At 39.6% G+C, this 21,321-nt stretch overlaps 1 protein-coding gene across 1 annotated transcript in view; it reads left to right on the top strand.

Moving 5' to 3' along the window:
• Positions 1 to 21,321, top strand: part of PCDH15 (protocadherin related 15) — a 796,162-nt gene that overhangs the window by 608,187 nt on the left and 166,654 nt on the right. The window contains exons 23-24 of the mRNA XM_069981835.1: positions 2,750 to 2,859; positions 5,395 to 5,535. Coding sequence (XP_069837936.1) covers positions 2,750 to 2,859; positions 5,395 to 5,535 — 251 coding nt within the window. The remainder of the gene's footprint in view (positions 1 to 2,749; positions 2,860 to 5,394; positions 5,536 to 21,321) is intronic.

Consider the following 21,321-nt stretch of genomic DNA (forward strand, 5'->3'; position numbering starts at 1 on the left):
TGTGCAGAGAGCTGGTGATGAGGACAGTTTTTAGGCAAGGAAAGAAGACATGGGCTCACCTGGCGGGGTTATGAACATAACACCTATGATAGCATGAATGGAGAGTCCCGAACATCATTGCATTTCGGATAGCAATACATTTCAAGACCATTATGACCTTCTGCTTCTGGAACATTTTTACCTGATGAAGAAACTGTTACGGTTTTGAAGCACGTTGCCTTGTATGCCCCAATAAATTGTTAATTTTCTAAAGCAGCGCCATCTTTGTTCATTCTTTTTACATTATTTTGAACAATTATTAATTATCATAGTAAGAAGATCCTCATTCTTAAGTGATGTTTTATGCATTAGTGTCATTTGGAGTAGATTTTGACAAATCCTCAGACATGTCAAAGTTATTGATCACATTGGGTCTCAGGAGTGCAACTAAGATACAGCCAGGGGGAGTGTGAGTGGTGGAGAGCTCTGCTGTGCACTTTACCTGGCTGTATTTCGGGGTTGAAACAGGTCTCAGGAGTGTGTGATAAGTAACTTTTGAAACGTCACCTTAACAAATTATTAATTCTAAAGTTCTGGTCATACTGGAATCATGGCTTTCATATGTACTGGATAGTACATATTTAAGTAATATTTTATGCATTAGTGTCATTTGGAGTAAATTTTGACAAATCATCAGACATGTCAATGTTATTGATCACATTGGGTCTCAGGAGTGCAACTAAGATAGAGCCAGGGGGAGTGTGCAGGGTGCCAGGGGGAGTGTGCAGGGTGCATGTGTCTTTCTGCTGTAAATCGTGTTCCCTTCATTACAGTCTATGGAGCAAAAGAGTCCTATACCAGCTGAGGGGTGGAGCTCTCTGCTGTGCATTTTACCTGGCTGTATTTCGGGATTGAAACAGGTCTCAGGAGTGAGACCCTGTGCGATAAGTAACCTTTGAAACGTCACCTTAAGAAATTATTATTTCTAAAGTTCTGGTCATACTAGAATCATGGCTTTCATATGTACTGGATAGTGTTTAAATAGTGAACTTTACCAGAAAGAGAAACTTGCTAGAAAAGATACTCACAAGAGTATACAAAGCCTAAAATAAAAATGTATATTGTCATTGATATGTTTAAAAAAATAAAAAAAAATAAAATGACTTTATAAAAATAGATCTCATATCATATCAATAAGGAGGATGGGTTGGAATTTGAATCTAAAAATGACAAAAGAAACAATATTGTGCCACTAGCAACTAATCACATTTAAAGTGAATGTACCACCATTGCTTGGTGTTTTTTTTCACATGAAAAGACTGGTGCTGGTATGCTGGTCGGCATGAAGCACTGGTGGCAGGCCACCGGCCCCCAATATGACGATCTCCCCTCCCCTCTGTGAGGCAGGTCTATTGATTCTAATGAAGCCATGTCAGAGAGGGGAGGGCATTTTGTCACACTGGGGGCTGGTGGGTTGTTCATGTAAAAAACACCAAGCAATGTACCTGGTGGTGCGTTCGCTTCAAGTATATAATTAAGAGAATACAAGTATAATTTGAGGAAAGTGCCAGCATCCTTTGACAAATCATAGGGCCCAAAGAAGTCAGCTATATTATGGTCGGGTTCTATTGGTTCATAATATGATGTCTGTGCACTTACATGGGCCCATGCTGTATGGCCATAAAATCCATTATGAAGCAATCTGCCTTCACAGTAAAACACAGAGCTCCTATATGTCCATAATAACTTACTCTAGAGATTTTATACATCTGTTATAAACTCAAAGCTTGTGGCTTTTCTGTGTGTATGGGATCAAACACCTGAGAAAGCTTCTTCTATTTAAAATATGCAAAGTTAGGCTTTAAAGGGGTTATCCATCGAAAATCTTTTTCTTACAAATCAACTGATTTCATAAAGTTATATAGTATTGTAATTTACTTCTATTTAAAAATCTGAAGTCTAGGGATGAGCGAACCGGCTGAGGTTGGGGTTCGTATAAACCTGAAGTATCAACTTCTGATTCCCTCTGTCTGCCCGCTCCGTGGAGAGGGTGGATACAGCCTGAGGACCGCCTAGAAAACTGGGATACAGCCTATGGCTATGGCTGTATCCAAGTTTTCCAGGCGGTCCTCAAGGTTGTATCCACCTTCTCCACGGAGCAGGCAGACAGCGGGAATCAGAAGCCGAAATATCAGGTTCATACGAACCCGAACTTCAGCCGGTTCGCTCATCCCTACTCAAGTCGTCCCATACTTGTCAGCTGCTGTATGTCCTGCAGGAAATGTTTTATTTTCAGTCTGACACAGTGTTCTCTGCTGCCACCTCTGTCCGAGCGAGGAACTTTCCAGAGCAGCAGAGGTTTTCAATGGAAAACGGATACTGTTCTGGACAGTTTCTGTCTCAGAGGTGGAAGCAAAGATCACTTTGTGAGACTGAAAAGAAAACATTTCCTGCAGGACATACAGCGCTGATAAGTATGGCAAGACTTGAAATAAATTACAAATCTATATAACTTTATGAAACCATAAACCATAAAACATCTTATAATTGTCTGTATGATTATTTGTGCTTATATAATTATATAATAACTATATTTTTAAAATACAGATAGCCACATTTGTACCATACGTGACATCTTTTGGTTCTGATTTAACAAGAATTTACAAGTTATGACAAATTATCTAGATGAACTTGAACATAGTTTCTACCAATATGGACACTTTGCGGTTTATACATGGATGTAACTTTTGTACCATTATTTCTTTCTTAGGCCACCTCCAGTAAGTGAACTTGCCCCAGTCGGAACTACAGTTATTGTCGTATTGGCTGCAGCCTTAAACCAGACCATTGTGTATTCAATCATCTCAGGGAATGATCAAGGTAAACAGTTTTATTGTGTGTGTGTATATATATATATATATATATATATATATATATATATATATATATATATAAAATATTAAAAAAAAATTCCCCTTGTGTAGGAGTAGTACAAACAAACAGCAGAAGCCTATCAATGGCCTATTAGATATCAGATCTTATATTCAGGTGTATAGAGTCTGTATTACATCCTACTGTACAACTTTTTCCAATGTCATTAGCCCCTAGAATTATTGACTAGCATATATCTGTAATATAGTGCCCTAAAGCGGTGGTATAGGCTTAGTGCACAAGTTTATGTGTGCTTACATTATTGATGCAGATGCCCATGCTATAAAATAATATATTGCAAATCAAATGATCCCAACATCAGGAGATGACTACCGTAGACTGACCTTGTAAGAAACTGTGCAGTGAGTCACAGGCAATGTATAGGTGACTGACAAGCAATACAGAATAGGAGACTGAGAGTATTAGAATAGAGTCCCAGTGGCCTCTTTGACTGACTGATGCAGATTGTTTATGAAACCAGATATGATGAAGTTCACAGATTCAAGGTATTGCATTCAATCTTCTGTGGGTAAAATGCTAGCTATGCATCTCTATGGTCTTTTTTATTATTCACTTATTTTTATATCATGGCTGCTTATGCTTATTAACCTTGGTCACATAATGAGTATAAATACAATAGTTTTTAGTAAAATGTAAAATAAAGCCCTAGAATATTGTTTTTCGCTATAGTTTATAACATAGGCAAATGATATATGCTACATGTTCTCAGGAAGAGTTGTCATTGTTTAATGGAAACAATCCCATGAGTGGAGCAAGAAATAGGGAGGGAGGGAAAAATGCAGAGAATAAGAGATAAAAAGAAAATTTACAACTGGGAAAAGTCATTCACATATAAAATAAAGAGAGCGAGTCTGCACATACACCCCAGAAATGATTAATGTTACCATCTTCTTTCTGGAAGTGTTGTGACATTTAATTGAATAGAAAATCCCTGTGAACCAAGGTTCATTCAACACTGAAAGGTTTATTATTTGTATTGTTTTGCATAGGAAAAAGCTTGAAATGACTCTTCTTGTGCAGATCTATGTCACCTGGCAATTAGCCTTGTAATCTTCAAAGTCATACTATCATCTAGTGTACTGACACACTGAACTACACTGGGCTTTTCTAATTGGCTGCTAGATAACATGATCATAGCGCCGGACAACTGAGTTTCCCCCTCAAAAGCTCTATATGGAACATAGTGTTCTAAAAGGCAAAAAAAAAAAAAAAAAAAAAAATTGTATAGTTTGGACAGTTTAGCTGGAAACTAAATATAGTATTTATTTGTGTTCTTCCTTTATCCATATTTTCATCTAATTTAAATTTTAATTCCATAAAAACTCAAAAAGTGTATATATTAGTACATTTCACATCTAGTCCATGGCCCATGATGGCTTGCTTCACTGCAGATTGGTACTAAATTTGGTTCTGATCCAACTTGCAATCTCTTCCCATGGAATGTCATCAGTTTCAGTGGTCTAATGGCCAAATAGTTTTCCAAATGCTAGATTTTCAGTTACATACTAACTAGAAGTTCTCTGTCTAGATTTTTTTTTGTCAAATGGATAGGCATCGCAGCTCATGGGTTCTATCAATGTAATCCAAAAAAGGATAAGATTCTTTTTTTTTTTATATTCTTATGGCATTAGACTGCACGGATGTCCAGGTCACATTGAGGCAGTGTTCCTCCATGCTTTCAAAGAGCCATAACACTTTTATTTTTCCACCTACAGGGCTTATGATCTATAGTTTTTATTGGTATCATATTGGTGTAAAAGAAATTTTTAATCTTTTTTTTTATTTTTTTTTATCTGATATATATGATTTTTTCCCCCTCTTTCCTTTGCATAGCATTGATCAGTATTATCAGGTTCTTTTTATAGAGTCTGCCCTAGGCAGACTCTATGGGAATATTGCTGGCGGATTAAACCTCCATCTGTTGGTGTAAGTGACCTTTGCAGTCCCACTATGGGAGTCCTGATCAATGAGTGACGGATATTTCTCCTGTTACGGACTTCCTTAAATTGCGTAATCACTACAGCTTACGGTATTTAAGGGGTTGATTGCAGGCAGCTATGTGATGATGGCTGCCTGTCATTATCCTTGGCTCCTGGGACACTAATGTGTGCAGGGCTGATCACACGGAAGCCACCACACACACACACACACACACACACACACACACACACGAACAACCTTTTTGTCAGGAACATTTATTCATGTTCCTTTCCTGATGCATTACCAGTAGGAACGTATATAGACATATGGCTGATGTCAAGGGGTGTCTAATAATAATATAAATAATAATAATAATACAATAATTTTAAATATTCTTGAATAAAGATTATTAGATAAGACGAACAATATTAGATAACAAATTAATAATTAAGTTACCAAATTTCATTAATCTAGCATTTTTCATCTTTGATTTTCTATATTTAGTTTGGAAATAATCTTCTTAAACCTTACCCCTCTTTGTAGGTTTATTTGCCATTGATAACATCACAGGGGTTATCACTGTCGTAAAGTCTCTGGACTATGAAAATACTACAAGCTATGAACTCAGAATTCAGGCCGATTCTATGCAAGTGGCTAGATTTAATCTACGAGCAGCTTCTAAAAGTAAGTTACAGTTCATTTACTGTGAAAGTGACGTTTCTCTTCATAAATTTCCGAACATTTTTTAAGAAACAGACATTCCCATCTCACTGAGGACAGTATGCCCTGACTTCGACGTGATTATTTCCCTTTTTTTTTTTTTTTTTTTTTTTTTAAAAGCTTTGGACAAATATATTTTCAGAGTACAGGAAAGGACAGAATATATGTCTCTGTTGTTGCAGATATAAAGTTTTAGTTAACTTATTGTAGCCTATGAATATGTCCCCTCCATCATATTTATCCTTGTGCATCTGCTCGCCCGCGGTCTAAAATATAGCCGCTGATTCAGTCAGCTGGGCACAGACCTGTTACCACCAAGGCTTTTCTATTTGCTTCTGACATGAGTACATTATGTTAATGACTTTATTCAGGTCTATTAATTTAAAAAGGTAGGTATAAATGGAATTCTATTAGGTGATTGTCTATATTAATTAGAATGGGATAACATATGCAAATATTGAAGCAGACTATAGAAGGGAGTATGTTGGAGGCCAAATAAAAGCACATTGGAAATGCCTAGTATCAGTAAGGAAATAATTCAAAGCTTATTAGGAATCATTTGAAAAAAATAATGTTGAAAAATAGTAAAGACCAAAAAAGTGTTACCACCAACTTACATATCTGCATTCTTTTGGAGAACAAGGATATTTGGCTGGTCTCTGTTACATCTTGATGTATTGGTCTACACAAAGACATATGAACTGAAATTTTATATGGAGGTATTTATGTGAATGATTCCCAAGGGCAAACTCCAAGCCCTCTCAAAGAACATGGCCAATGTAGCCAATATTGGCAAAAAACTTAAAGGGGAACTATCGGCAAGTTAGGCAAATCTAACCTGCTGGTGTGTCCCTATTGCACAGAAGATGCAGAGGAGGAAGGTATATATCTTACCTTCCTCCTCTGCCCTTTTCCGGTGCAGTTAGTTGTCTTCCCCCAAGTCAAGTGAAACCGTTGGTAGCATGGGGGGGGGGGCTTGCATTAGGAGCAATGCTCGCCCCCAGAGTGCTGATCCATTCAGGGATGAATTGATGATATGCTGGCGGGCAGGGCTCCTAACGACTCCCCAGTGCTCTATCCGGACCATGGGGAACACAACTAACAGCACCGGAATTGCACCAAGGAGAAAGGTAAGTGACATACAGTACCTTCCTCCTCGGCGTTGGTTACTTTTGTCTGATTCCCCGCTATGTTTCCAAAGGCGCAACATAACCTTCCAAAGTGGCAACATAGCCTTATTCTGAATCCTACAGAACTTACTGTCACTAGCCCTAAAGATGCTAGATGGAGAACCCCTCACATTAGAATAAGCTAGTATGCTATGTGCAACCTTGGCTTACTGTTTATAGAAGCACTCTGGACTGAGCCTAGTGAGTCTACCCTGCACTATAAATCACTGTTTGTTGAATCTGAAAATAATCTGTCAGCCAATCCTAGTGAAACCTCCCAAAGTGGGTGTTTTGATTATAGCTACGATTGGTACTAAGATTCAGAATCCACTGTTTTATGCAATATGGAATACTTAAAACTACAAATGACCTATATTGTATAAATTCTTCTTTGTCCACAATGCACAAAGAAATAAAGAACAGAAAAAATGGTGCTTCATGTGCAGATCAATATAACCAGAGCATTTGTGTTTTGGCAATCACAAGTGCACACTCACCTGCTGTGGTCGCTCAGGTACCACTCTAATGTGCGCAAAATTTGTTAAATCAGGGTCTGTTACCGCCCACCCCCGAGGGTCCTTTCTGGTTCACAGTGTAGAAATCACAATTTTGTACAACAATGGTGGATCATGCGTAGGCACCAAAACCCTTTATGAAAGTCAATTTCAGATCTCCAGATTTAGAAGAAGACACTGTCAGGCTTTTTGCAGATTAGTATTCTTCTTAATGGTATAGATGTTACGTGTTTCCGGGGTCCACCTGTCTGATGAAGGTGGCGGTGGACCCCCGAAATGCGTAACATTTATACAATAAATAAGAATACTAATCTGCAAAAAGCCCGACAGTGTCTTCTTCTGAATCGGGAGATCTGAACCTGACTTGCAAAGAAGGTTTTGGCGCCCACATACGATCCACTTTTGTTTTACAAAATTGTGACTTTGTCCACAATGGTTGATGCAACACATTGCTAGCTAAGAAAGTGATATTCTAATGAAATTGTAGCTCATGCACTTTAATTGTAAGGATTGTTCATTCAGTTTTCAGTAGTAGTAAATTATTAAGAAGTAATGATTAGTTTTAATTTAATGCATTTTAGATAGGAATGTATGTAAAATATTAATAAATACAATCACTTGAATAATTCTAAATGTCTATCAAATATTTCATGGTATTATTAAGTCTGAAATTATCAAAGTGGAGTATGGATAGTTCCATTAAACTTTATCATTCTAGTGATCTGAATATTTTGCCCCTTGGCATTCTTCTGATTGCAGATTATTATAAAAGCAGAATTAAATCCTACGTTTTCTGATGAGAAAATTGAAGGGGTTGGCCACTTTATCGTAAAATAGTTCAGTGTACAGTATTTGTGAGTGTACTCATTGCACTTACTGACAACAGCTACCGGTGTACTTCATAGGACTAAAATCAGACTCCTCTCCTCCAGGTTGTGCTGCTCTGCTTTATAGTGATTCTGTCCATAAGATGGCAGACTTGGAGGAGCATGTGACTATACCCCACCCTAGCGGCCTTCAAAGTCATAGACAGGCTCACTGGTGGACATGCTCCTCCTTGTCAGCCATTGTAAGGACAGACTTACCACAGAGCAGGGCAGCACAGCCTGAAGGAGGGGAGTCTGATTTTAGCTTTATGGGGTACACAGGAAGCTGCTGTCAGAAAGTGCAGTGTGTACACTAACTAAAACTGCACATTGAAAACATTTGCTATAAAGTGAGGATCTGCCAACTAGGTAATAGAGATGATCGAACCTCTGGATTTTGCAGGTTCGATCGAACACAAGCGTTCTCAAACCTGCAGCATTTGATGACCAATGTCTTCCTGTTTCATGGGGAAGGAGGAGACAGCCCGAGTACCGCCTGGAATTCCGGGATACAGTCTATTACCTAAGCTGTATCCCAGAATTCCAGGCGGTACTCAGGCTGTCTCCTCCTTCCCCAGGGCAACAAGAAGGCATCGGGAATCAAATGCTGCAGGTTTGAGAACATTCAAGTTCGATTGAACCTGCAAAATCCCGAAGTTCGATCATCCCTACTAGGGAACCCATAATTCTGAAAGTGACTGGTGTGCAGAGCCTATTTACAGTTGCATATCCATCACATTGGTGCTCCCAGTGATGTGCTGTGATGGTTAACCCCTAGACGACCCTGGACGTAGGGTTACGTCATGGAAGTCTGTCCCCAGACGACCCATGACGTAACCCTACGTCCTGGGTGTTTTTCCCGCTATGAAGCGCGCTCCGGAGCAGAGCGCGCTTCATAGCAGGTGGGGGCCGGCTGCAATCAGCAGCCGGGACCTCACCGGTAATGACACGCTGCAGCGATCGCGCTGCCGCGTGTCATTAACCCCTTAAACGCCGCGATCGCGGCACGACCGGGGCGTTTAAGTGTAAGTGACAGGGGGAGTCCCCTGTCACTTACCGATCGGGACCCCCGCAGTGTGACTGCGGGTGTCCTGATCGTTGAAACGGAGTGCCAGAGGTCTCTTACCTGCCTCCGTGCGGTCCGATCGGCGATCTGCTACACTGAGCCTGCACAGGCAGGCTCAATGAGCAGATCGCCGATAACACTGATCAATGCTATGCCTATGGCATAGCATTCATCAGTGTAGAAATCAAAGTACTGTATGTAGAAGTCCTCCAAAGGGACTTCAAAAGTGTAAAAAAAAAAAGTTCAAAACACTAACACACTACCCCAAAACCCCTCCCCCAATAAAAGTCTAAATCACCCCCCTTTCCCATTATATAAATAAAACATATAAAAATGAATAAATAGATAAACATATAATATACCGTAGCGTGCGTAATTGTCCAATCTATTAAAATATAAATGTTCAAAAGAAGAAGGCAAAAGGAGGCACTCACCGTATAAAAATCTTTCTTTATTTAGTCATCTTCATAAAATCAGGTCAGAGTGTGTAGCAGACGGCGGGGACGCCGCTCAGCAGCTGAAAGTGTGACAGCTGTTTTTGAAAATGTTTTTAAAATATAACAAGCGTCATTGCGACCGGTAAACGGCGTACACGAAAAGAGGGGAAAAAGTGCGCAGATTACCGATTTTATGTTACATTATATATTAAAAAAAATCTATAAAAAGTGATCAAAACGTCCGATCTTCACAAATATGGTATTAATAAAAACTAGAGATCATGGCGGAAAAAATGACTCCCCATACAGCCCCGTAGGTGAAAAAATTAAACCGTTATAAGCGTCACAATAGGCCCATTTTATTAATATTTAATTGCCAAAAAAAAGGATTTCATAAAAAAATACATATATATCATTAGAGAATCTGTGTAACCTGCATATGGTTGTGTTCGGACTGACCTATAGAATAATAGTGTCAAGTCGCTGTTACCATATAGTGCATTACGTAGACACAGGAACCCCCAAACGTTACCATATTGCATTCTTTCTTATGATTTCACCTATTTATATCTTCATAAATAATATATTTGGAATTACATCATACATGTTATGGTAAAATGAATGACGCCATTACAAAGTACAACTATTCCTGTAAAAAACAAGCACTTACATGGCTTGTAGATAGAAAACTTATAGTGCTAGAGCTCTTAGAAGGGGAGGAGGGAAAAACAAAAGCACTAAGATCAAAATTTGCGCGGTCCACTGGGTCATTTTGGGCCTGGTCCTCAAAGGGTTAAAGGGCCAACAGCCTCACTTAATGCTGCATCATTGTTACTGTTTTTCCCTGCATTGTGGCATCTTTGATTATGTTACTTGAATATTGTCGGTTGCTGTTTCTTGCACCATAGATAGCTAAGATACCACAATGCAGGGAAAAACGGTAACCATGATGCAATAAAGTAATGTTATTGGACCATGTCAGAATTCTGGGACCCCCATAATTATAAAGTGATGACACATCCTAGCAAAATGTCCTAAACTAAAAAAAAAATAATAATAATAATCCTTTTAGTTTTAGAATGATTAAAAAAAAAATCTCATTCAGCTTTAATTTATGCAAATCAAATAAGTAATGTGGGAACTGGTAAGTTTCACTGATTAAGGCTATGATGATGTATATTATAAAAATTCTGCTTACCCCATTTCAATTAAGTCAAGTTAATGGGCAAAAATAATTGAGTACTATGCTAGTATTCCATTTTAATTTGCTTGCTTCGGCTAGCACATATAAAGAACAATTTGCTATCCAAAGGATATTTTTTTGCTTTATAGCAGCTGCTGTAACTTGTTTTTATGCAGTTCTATCTTGGTATGAATATTTACTGTGAATATTACTCATTCAGGCAATGTAAAATATCCTAATGCATACATAGCACCTTTTTATTTATACCACCAGGGTTCTTTTAGCAAAGGGAAATTAAAAATTATTACTATAAATATTTTTACAGATCTAGCACATCCCATAGCAATTAATGGATTGTGCATACTTGTATCAAACAGTGGCTGGCATGGAGCTGAATTACTAGGCTGTAATATTCTAATACTACAGCAATATATCCAAATGAGATGGATAGGAGTTGTATTGTACAATTCAAGAACCCCATATTTTTGTAGTTAATCACAATTGCGGTTTATTCTACAAGGAACATGCAGCATTGGCTTTACTTATAAGACTTTAATGGATTGGGGTGGGTTCTATATGTTTCACAGTTTATAGGGATTGTCAGAAGCAATATAAATAAAGGTTATTGACACATTTACATACACACTGTCTATAAAATCATTATTCAATAACAAACTGTATGTCAACTTAGAAAAAAAAAACATGTTAAAGTGGTTGTATGGCCTCTTTGATAAATCAGACCAGGGGTAAGCAAAGGCAGAAAAAAATATATACACAATATATACCTCTTCCTGCACTCGCCTGTGGTCCTCCACTGCCACTGCTCCAAATAGCCTGACAAAAGTACCTGCTGATAAGTCCATTACCCAGTCATCAGTCTCAGTGGTCACATGTGAGTGCACATGACTGCTGAGGTCAGTCGTTGGTTGCAGTGTCCTGGTCCAAGTCTCCGGTCATTGTATAGGGAGTCTTCTTCAGGGCAGTCTAATGTGGTGGCGGTATTGAACCAGATATGAGAGGTTGTTTTGTAAGGACATATTTGCTGACATTATCATTAGCGTGGATAATGTGACCCTGAGGTTTGTTGACTAAAAGGCTTTAGGACTGGTTTTGCTAATGTAGTGTTATGGGCATTGCTTTCTCTCCATCGGCTGCTGACAGCCAATGGTAGTCTCCTTCTACTCTAACTAAACCAAGCCCAAAGCAGTTCCTCTGTGTGATGATGCTGTTATCATTGCTATCACTGCCTGATATAGCGCTAAAATTGGGCCAAAATAGATCTCCTTTATCCAGTCAGTGAATGTCCAGGCCTAACCTTACATCATCACAATGTTCTATATGATGTACACAGGTCCTCTGAACCTGTACCAATTCAAAAGAAGGGGCAGAGGCACTGCTGAGCATGCTGATCCTTACTCCTGTGGGCACAAACTTCAAAGTAAACCAGAACTTACAACAGAACAAGCAAAATCTATTTAAACCATTAAAACCTTACCATGGCTCAGCATAAAACAACACACCAAACTGAATATCATATGTATACCACTGTATTAAATAGCCTAGTAAATTATATTATTACTTTATTACAGGGGTAGTAAATTGAATATTAAAGGGGAGTTTGTTTGTTGTTTGTTGGGGAGTTTGTTAGGAACCAGGACCCGAGTCTCCAGTGAGAACAGGGCAGCAGTGGGCTGAGGATAACTTCTAATCGTGGGCCAACCCTGTCAAATAAAAAATATATTCTGTTATATACTTCCCTGATGTACATTAAAGGGAATCAATCAGCCCAATTGGGCTGACATGGTTCCCAGGAGCGCTGTATGAAGCACTTGCAGCAGCCAGCCACTTGACAGACACGGGTGGGGAAGTTGTCATCTGGGCGACTCCCCGCCCTTATCTAGTCACCGCGCTGACGGACCAGTAACGGACCTCTCTTCCTGTCAGTCATCCCATCAGAGCGAGGTGACAAGATTAGGGCAGGGAGCCACCCAGATGACTACTGTCCCGCCCATGCGGCCGGAGAATAAAACTCTTTTTTCTCCAGTATAAAGCTCCCGCTGCAGCCGCGACCTGATTGAATCCCTTTAAGGCAAAAGGACACTGTTTTATACAGTATATGAATTCAGTGAAGGCACTGGGAGCTTTCCCAGTGTATACTATACACAAAACACAGTGTTAGGCTATGTTCTTACTATGGGAACATAGCGGGAAAAAATGACCTTCTCGTAATATTTACAGCCCCAACCAATTATCATGCTCATTATTTGCGGCTGTCAATATTACAAGACAGCCACCTTTCCCCACTATGTTTCCGTAGCGGGAACAAAGCCTTAAAATGCATAGAGAATAGCCTGCAGTTAAAGTAACAGACAGGCATGATGTTACATGATAATGCATATACCGGTTACTTTTTTATTTTTTCTGTAAAGGCATTCTCTGTAATAGGATAAGAGAGCAGATATGTGACCAGAAAGCATATCAGCAAACTATTAAACAAATGAGAAATAGAAGGAAAAAAACGCCTGGATTACACAAAGGCACAACGTGATAGGTGCCATCTGCAACTATAAGAAGCCATTTACTAGTGAGATTATATATCTGTCAGTGGCCTTTATTATTCCAAACACAATCTCTGGACAGTTTTGAGCATTGATTGAAGCATTGCCTATGGTCAGGACAGTGACATGTAGTAACCGATAACGTTTCCAGGGAGAACTTTGTTACCTATCCTCATCTATAATTCTCCTATGATTAAGCTTATTAATAAAAGATCCAGAGAGGAAGTTGAACTGTATCATTTCATTTTATGGTGTGCTCTATAATATCAAGATGTGCCATGGTATCACCAAACGGGCTTTGGGTTGACCCTACTTTGTATACCAATAGTTTCTGTTTTTAATTAATAAGTACTAGCCTAAGACAGCAATGTACTATAGGGAGCTCTTTTTTTGTAATCTAGATATTCTAGTGAATGAAGGCTTTCACTGCTGAGATTAATCATTGGTGCACATCTTTTTGCTGGTCAGTTACATTAAGAGAATGGAAATAAAATGTTGTGAGAATCAGTTGAAGTTAACCTTTAAAAGCATATCATACTGCTTCTCAAATGATATAGAATTAGTTTGTGATTACAACTTGTGAACTTGTAAGTGGAAAAAATGGTACATTGCGTGAATCGGGATTTTAATGACTGATGGTAACATGGTGGAGAAAGGTCTCGTTCTACCTATTTTCCTGCAGAGTAATGCTAAAAACTGGGGATGGCCCGAAACTGCCGAGGTTCGGGTTCATACGAACCCGAACGCTTGGCATCAGATTCCCGCTGTCTGCCCGCTCCTTGCAGCTATGGCTGTATCCCAGTTTTCCAGGCGGTCCTCCCGCTGTATCCACACTCTCCACAGAGAGGGCAGACAGCGGGCCGAGCGTTCGGGTTCGTACGAACCCGAACCGAACTCGGTTCGGACCATCCCTACTAAATAGCCCCTATGAGGTACCTGTCCTCAAGTTGCAAAGAAACAAGTTGCTGAATAAGTTCCCCAAGATATTCTGTAGTATTAATGTAACTTGTAAACAATTGCAGTGTCTATAAGTTCCAGTAATTACTTCTCTAACAGTTATGTGTACCTACTAGGACACTGGTGACACCCCAGGTGAATGCCACCTGACACAGTTCTATTCCTGTTCTAAGAAAAAAAAAAATGACATTGTATAATTCTGTGAATTGACAAGCTTTGAGTCAAAATCTATCTGAAGTTATAGGCCATAAATTTCAGATAGATTTTGACCCAAAGCTTGTTCAGCTACCTCTCCCCTGTTTTCAATAGAAAGTTGGAGCAAGTCACTGCCTGAAACCTCTTTCGTGGCTTAGCCCCCAAGAACAAAATGATTGGGCAGTTGAAATCTTTCATCTTTCGTTATTTAAAGTCAGCTATACAGATGATTAAAATCTGTGGGTTTAGCTGACAAATCTCTGATGTGTATGGCATCTTAAAGGAGTTTTCAGGGATATGAGAAAACATAGCTTATTTCTTGCAAAGGCAACATCACCCTTGTCCTCAGATTATATGTGGCATTACCTTTAACCTCAATTCACTTAAAAGGACCTGGGTTTCAAAATTGCACCTAAACTGAGGACAAGAGTGGTGCTGTGTCTGGCAAAAGTACACATTTTTTTCTAAGCCTGGATAATAGAAACATAGAACATTGTCGGCAGAAAAAGACCACTTGGTCCATCTAGTCTGCCTTTTTAGTATTTCCCTTCCAAGCATATACTGCTCTTTCAGTAAAGTAATATTTTCTCATGTTGCTTCTCATCTTTCCCCCAACTATGTCTTCTTGTTCTAGAGTTCAGTCTTTTTCTAAAAACACTTCCCTCCTGAATCTCATTTAAGGCCCTATTCCACAGAACAATTATCAGCCGTATTCGGCTGATATCAGTAGCTATGGCTGATAATCGTCTCATGAAATAAAGGGCCACGTTTAGGCAACATCGTTCATGTCGACTAATCGTTGCACCCCTTGTTTTTAAAACATGTTGAAAAATAAGCAACTGATATAGCAGCGATTTGCTGCCGTCGCTCCGTGGAACAGGAGCGGCAGAAGCAGACCGCCCCTATCCTGTATGGGCTGCTTGGACGATCTAGTGATCACCCTGGCAGCTTCCCACGGCTCCCCCTGGACTCACCCACTCTCTGTTGCCGCATGGAATAGCGGCGGCAGCGAGCGAGAGGTGCTGTCTCCTGCTAATTTGTTGGATTGTATCCAGACAGAGGGGTCCCATTCGGTGAGGGCCGCACTCCATCCTATTGTTCCCAAAAGACTCTAGCCGGTGCTGTTCCATTGGAAGTAGGTTATTATGATTGTCAACCGATTTCAATGTGCCCTGAAATCAATATAGGTAAATGGGAAACTATAATCTTCCACTTGTTAGGAAAACAGTATTGACAAATCTGCAGAAAGGTAGGAAAGAAAAGGTTATTGAATACCCTGCTTAGCAAGGGCTAAGGCACATGGCAACTCTGTATGCAAAGCCTCTTTGTGGTGGCACATGGAGTCTATATTGGTCCATATTACAAATTGATGGTGCAGATGTGTAGTCCGACCTCACACTATCTTCTCTGTCATGCAATGTGTCAACAGAAATCAGTAAGACCTTAATATGCCTTCGTATGCAAACATAGGAACAACAAGGTCCAGCATGGACCTGTAGTAGGCTATGAGCCTGGTGCATGAGGCCTAAATATAATAAGAATTAAGGCAGTTACATTGTTAATAATTATGGTCGGGATCTAACTTTTAGGAACAATAGTAAACACTTCAGAAATCCGGTTTGGGGCTTTGTCTTTTCTAGTTACAGCACACTAAGACCCTTGACCCCTATTTGAGTTTTCCTTTCATGATCTATCAAATTGCAGTTTTCCCATCCTTCCTTGTAACTTAAATCCCACGCATTTTTGCTGAAGATGTGAGCACTAAATGAGAAAATTAAACAGGCTCCAGTACAGAAAGTTACATAAAAGTTTCTTAATGCATCTGGGATCCAAGGCTATTAGCGGCAACAGACCTCTGCTGTTCCAAGTATCTGAAATGACTTCATATTTTCTACATGAAAAATTCTTTGAACTGATCTGTGGAGACAGATTAGGGTGATGTTTAGTGAAAGGTAATTAAGCACAACAGTGACCGTTTATTTAGAGACAGATTAGCACAGCGGTCCGCATTAAGTATTTCCCTATTTCTACATTACATTTTTTTTCCAGCCTCGTACCTAAAGGAGGTTTCAAATATTTAAGGCGATTAGTTTTTGTTCTCGGTTCATGTTATCACATTAAATGAAAAAAAAAATGAATAAATAATTTCATAGCAACTAAAGCCTAAGCTTCAAAGTATTAATCTACTCCGGCTTTAACATGGGAAATAATAATGGTGCAGCAATTTGTTAAGTTCTTGGGCGAAACACTAAAGAAGTCCAAATTACTCCAGATCTCATGTTGTAGCCTAACTATTTATAGTAGACGTTACCTAGGGCAAAAATATCAATACTCTAGCAGGGATAAGTTCTTGTGTCTATAACATTTTTATTACAAGTTCTGGAATTCGAGTTGTGTCCATGTTATCACAGTGTTGGACCTTGATATTTTTTTTTTTTTTACGAAACAGGTGCCGAAAACTACTCTGCTTTTGTCACGGTCGTTCTTGATGTTAACAAAAGACTATGGGGAAGATTTATCAAAGGGTGTAAAATTTTGACTGGTGCAAACTGCCCACAGCAACCAATCACAGCTCAGTTTCCAGCTCTGGTAAAAGGAAAGAGCAGCCGTGATTGGTTGCTGTGGGCAGTTTCCACCAGTCTAAATTTTACACCCTTTGATAAATCTCACCCTATGTTTCTTAAAACCATTTTAGATGGCCCGACCTGCTTTGTAAGCAAGAGCTGATCTGTTAGAAAGATGCTCGCTTACAGAGCCTATTACTCGATGATCATGCTGTCAGGGCTGTATAGACAATGCTACCAATGTTTGTGTGTCCCCTACATTTAATGACAGAGAAAAAGAAAAACAAGGGCACCTCCAGCAGGGTCTGGTGACTGTTCCAACAAAGTAATATGATGAAAACTCACCTAGTGGAGTTGTGCAAGATTATAGGCACAACTCTATATCCCGCATATTAATGGAAGTACCGCAGCTCCTGATGGGAACCTCAACCAAAGAAATGCCAGAGAGAATGCTGATGTGACCCACAGAGGGTCACTGGACCTAACTAGCTCCCAGTTGAAAGTCGAGTGCAGGTACTACAATTTAGTATCACGTGGAGGTCATCGGTAGGTAGCCAGAATGAACCATCCGTAATCCACCTGTTATTAACCAAGGGACAGAGTATCTTTATTTGCAATGCAATGTGTTTCGGTCAGCCACATCACAGGCGGCCTTTTTTAAGCTTAAAATCACATAACAAGTACACTTCTTAAAAAGACAACAGATGACACATAATACAATCACTTCCGGGTCCTTACAATCGGGTGAACCGCGCAACATAGTTGTAAAACAAACGCCTTTGATGTGGCTGGCCGAAACGAGTTGCACTGCGAAGATACTCTTTCCCTTGGTTAATAACTGGTGGATTACGGATGGTTCATTCTGGCTACATACCGATGACCTCCACGTGATACTGAATTGTAGTACCTGCACCCGACTTTTAACTGGAAGCTACTTAGGTCCAGTGACCCTCTGTGGCTCACATCAGCACTTACTTTTAATGAGTAATTGGATTCATTGCATCTCTTATTACACAGAGACATGAACGAATTTGCTTTAATTATTAATGTAGATAGTTTTTGGAAAGACTCCCTTGGTTAACCTTGGTCTTGCTTGCTGCACACATTGATGGGTTGTTCACCTTCTGGTGGCAACATGGACCAAGCTGTGCATTTATGCAGGGTGGGTACAAGGACCAGGAGTGTGGACTGTGGACTCTTCACTGAGCATACACTGGCATGTGTCAGAGTAATTCCACCATCACCCGTGGGGGGAAGATGGGGGGGTGAAAGTACCTTGTTGGCCATACACAGCCTGTGGGCTGGAGCTTTTCTGTTGTGTCCCTGACCTAATAGGTGGAGACTATTTGTGGTGATGATGATGCAAAGTCTGTTGAAAGGTTAGTGACCATTTAAAGGAACTGTAATGTATATGAGGGTGGCCTCTGTAGGTACATGCTATAGTACTGGCATCATTGCTTAGATACAGGAACTATGTAACTATGTTGGGTAGGATCTTGACATTGTATAGACTGCTCCTATGTGTTTATATATGCATGTCCTTGTATAAGGAATCTATGACTTCTCAGTGCACCTGAAAAAAACTTATAAAAGACAACAACACCTTGCTCCTATGTAGATGCATTCTCCAAGATGACTTCAGCAGAATCATTTTCTAATGGTGAATATACAATTAATGAAGATATTTTAATTCATCTTATGTATTCCTCAGGAAGTATTGTAAAACAATTGATCATGATTTCTACATATTGGCTGTAAGAGTAATCACTTGCATTGTGTTCAGTCATGCACTGACAATAATTGTATGAGTGAGGCTGCAATCCAATAATACTCTATGAGTGATGTATATTGTATGTGAATAAAATACAGTTATATGCAGCATGTGACAAAGTAAAAACTGTGTGGGCAGACATACCAAGCCATGTAATGGGATTTCTTTATAAAAGTGGCTATGACCTCTCGGTTCTTTGTTACATTTGTCAGGGGATTTAAACTGCTGGTTATTACTTAATATTTAACATACCATAAGTATCATGAAGAAATGACAGTACTCTGCTTTTAGTCATTTCATTCTGCCAAATTCACTTGTGTAGAAAAAAAAAAAGAGAATGCAAAAAACTAATCTCGGGTTCAGCTGCACAAGGACCTAGATCTATCAATCCTAGGCCAAAAATAGAGAGTTTTGCCCATAGCATACAGTCACAGCTCAGCTTTCACTCTACCAGAGCAATCTTAGATATGCAATCTAGACAGTGATTGGTTGCTAGAGGACAAGTTAAAGAGGCGCTTTTATCACAAAAAAAAAAAAAATAAATCTTTTGACATGTGAAAAGTTTTTATCGGTCAGAGTGTGAGTGTTCGGATCCTGACTAATCATTAGAATAAGCATGAAGAGGATCTTGCTACCATACTCCCTTCTTTGTGTTAGTGAAAAAGACATGTCTCATAGACTTTCTTTATGAGGCAGTCTTATCATGTGAAATAGAGAAGGGATAGGACTGAGCAAAATTCTGGCTGCAACCACAAGAGTGGCTGGCAGAGTGGGGAGCCAATGGCTGTTTGTTCTGTCAGTCCACTGTGTTTTCTTATAAGGGCCCATTAGTAGCCGTTATGGTCAAATACATAGGTGCAAGAGCAGACTGCTTTCTGCTTAAACCCTTGCATGCTGCTCACTTGCATGCTGCTACACAATAAAAGAGTTAAAAAAGCAAAAGACAATGAGCTCTCTTCTTCTTGCTCTGCAGGAGCTCTGGAGAACAGAGATCAGGGGTTATCACAGCATTGAATCAAAGATTTCCTTGTCTTCGCTTTTTAACCTTTTTTTTTTTTTTTTTGCTTTGCAGCATGTAAGTGAACTTTGGGTCACTTACACACTGCAGTTCATAAGGGGTTAAAGGGGTTATCCAGCGCTACAAAAACATGGCCACTTTCCCCCTACTGTTGTCTCCAGTTCGGGTGGGGTTTTGAAACTCCGTTCCATTGAAGTAAATGGAGCTTAATGGCAAACTGCACCTGAACTGGAGACAACAGTAGGGGGAAAAGAGGCAATGCTTTTGTAGCGCTGGATAACCCCTTTAAGCAGAAGGACACAGTATGGCTCTTATCTCCCTGTGCATACCTGGCCCCCTGGGCCATGGGCCCCGTAGCAACTGCTTGGCCTGCCTTTATGATAGCTATGCCACTGCTGCTCCCGCCATCCTGGCACTGCAGCTCCAGCACGAATCTGACTTACACCTCGTCTGGTTGGAATCCATGTATGAGTAATGTGTACTGTAATAGTCCTATGTATAATTTGCATGTGTCTGTCATGTGAGCTCCATGTATCTTATGTGTGATTGGTATCTATGCGGCCTGTGTCTGTATGAGCAGCTCATTTCCAGGATGTTCCATATGCAGCGTGTATGGACATGTAAAGTATGTATTTATCTTTGTCTGCCTCTTTTTCCATCATGGACTTGGAAGCCTCTAATACTTCATTCACAGCCATATGCTGTCATGGTCCACCCCAATATCCGCTATGTTGTCACCAATTTGTATGTAAGCCTTTCTTATCTTTGGTACAAATAGTAATCCTGATAAATATATTAAAAAGATCAGAATCATATAATTAGAAGTAAAACTTAATACAGTCTGTTAGGCCTTCTGCCTTCATCGCAGATGGACTGTAAAACATACCCATTTTTGAGGCCTAAATATAGATTGTGCTATGTAACTAAATACAAGTCCAAATGTGCAGTATCTTCAAATTTAGAGGGACAGAAGTTTGGTCATTAGAGAATTATAATATGCAGCATCTCTAAATGTGCCTTTGCTAAAACACTCCTGGAACATATTGCCACATAAAAAGTGCATCATGGGGCCTACATGTAATCTATGTAACTATGCAGTGTACAGTCACATTTGTCTGAAATTACGTTCAGCTGATTTCTCTTTACTTTTTACCTAACTTTGCTTCTTAACACAAGGTGAACTGAGCCAAATAGCAGTGCAATGTAGAATAGTACTTGTTGTAGTAATAGTACTTTGCAAGTGTATGTGCCTGGAAGTAACCTAACCTGCCCAATAAAAAAAATTCTAAAAGTGGTTACAGATAGTCACCATTTCATATTTTAACCCTATTAAAGGGGTACCCCAACGTGAGAAAACATTTGATATAGTGCTGCAGTTATATAGAAAATAATAAAGGTGGTATTCTTACCTTACCATACTGGATCAGTGGCTAGTTCCTCTGCTATTCTGG

This window comes from Dendropsophus ebraccatus, chromosome 8 (genome assembly GCF_027789765.1).
Source record: "Dendropsophus ebraccatus isolate aDenEbr1 chromosome 8, aDenEbr1.pat, whole genome shotgun sequence".
Lineage (NCBI taxonomy): Eukaryota > Metazoa > Chordata > Amphibia > Anura > Hylidae > Dendropsophus > Dendropsophus ebraccatus.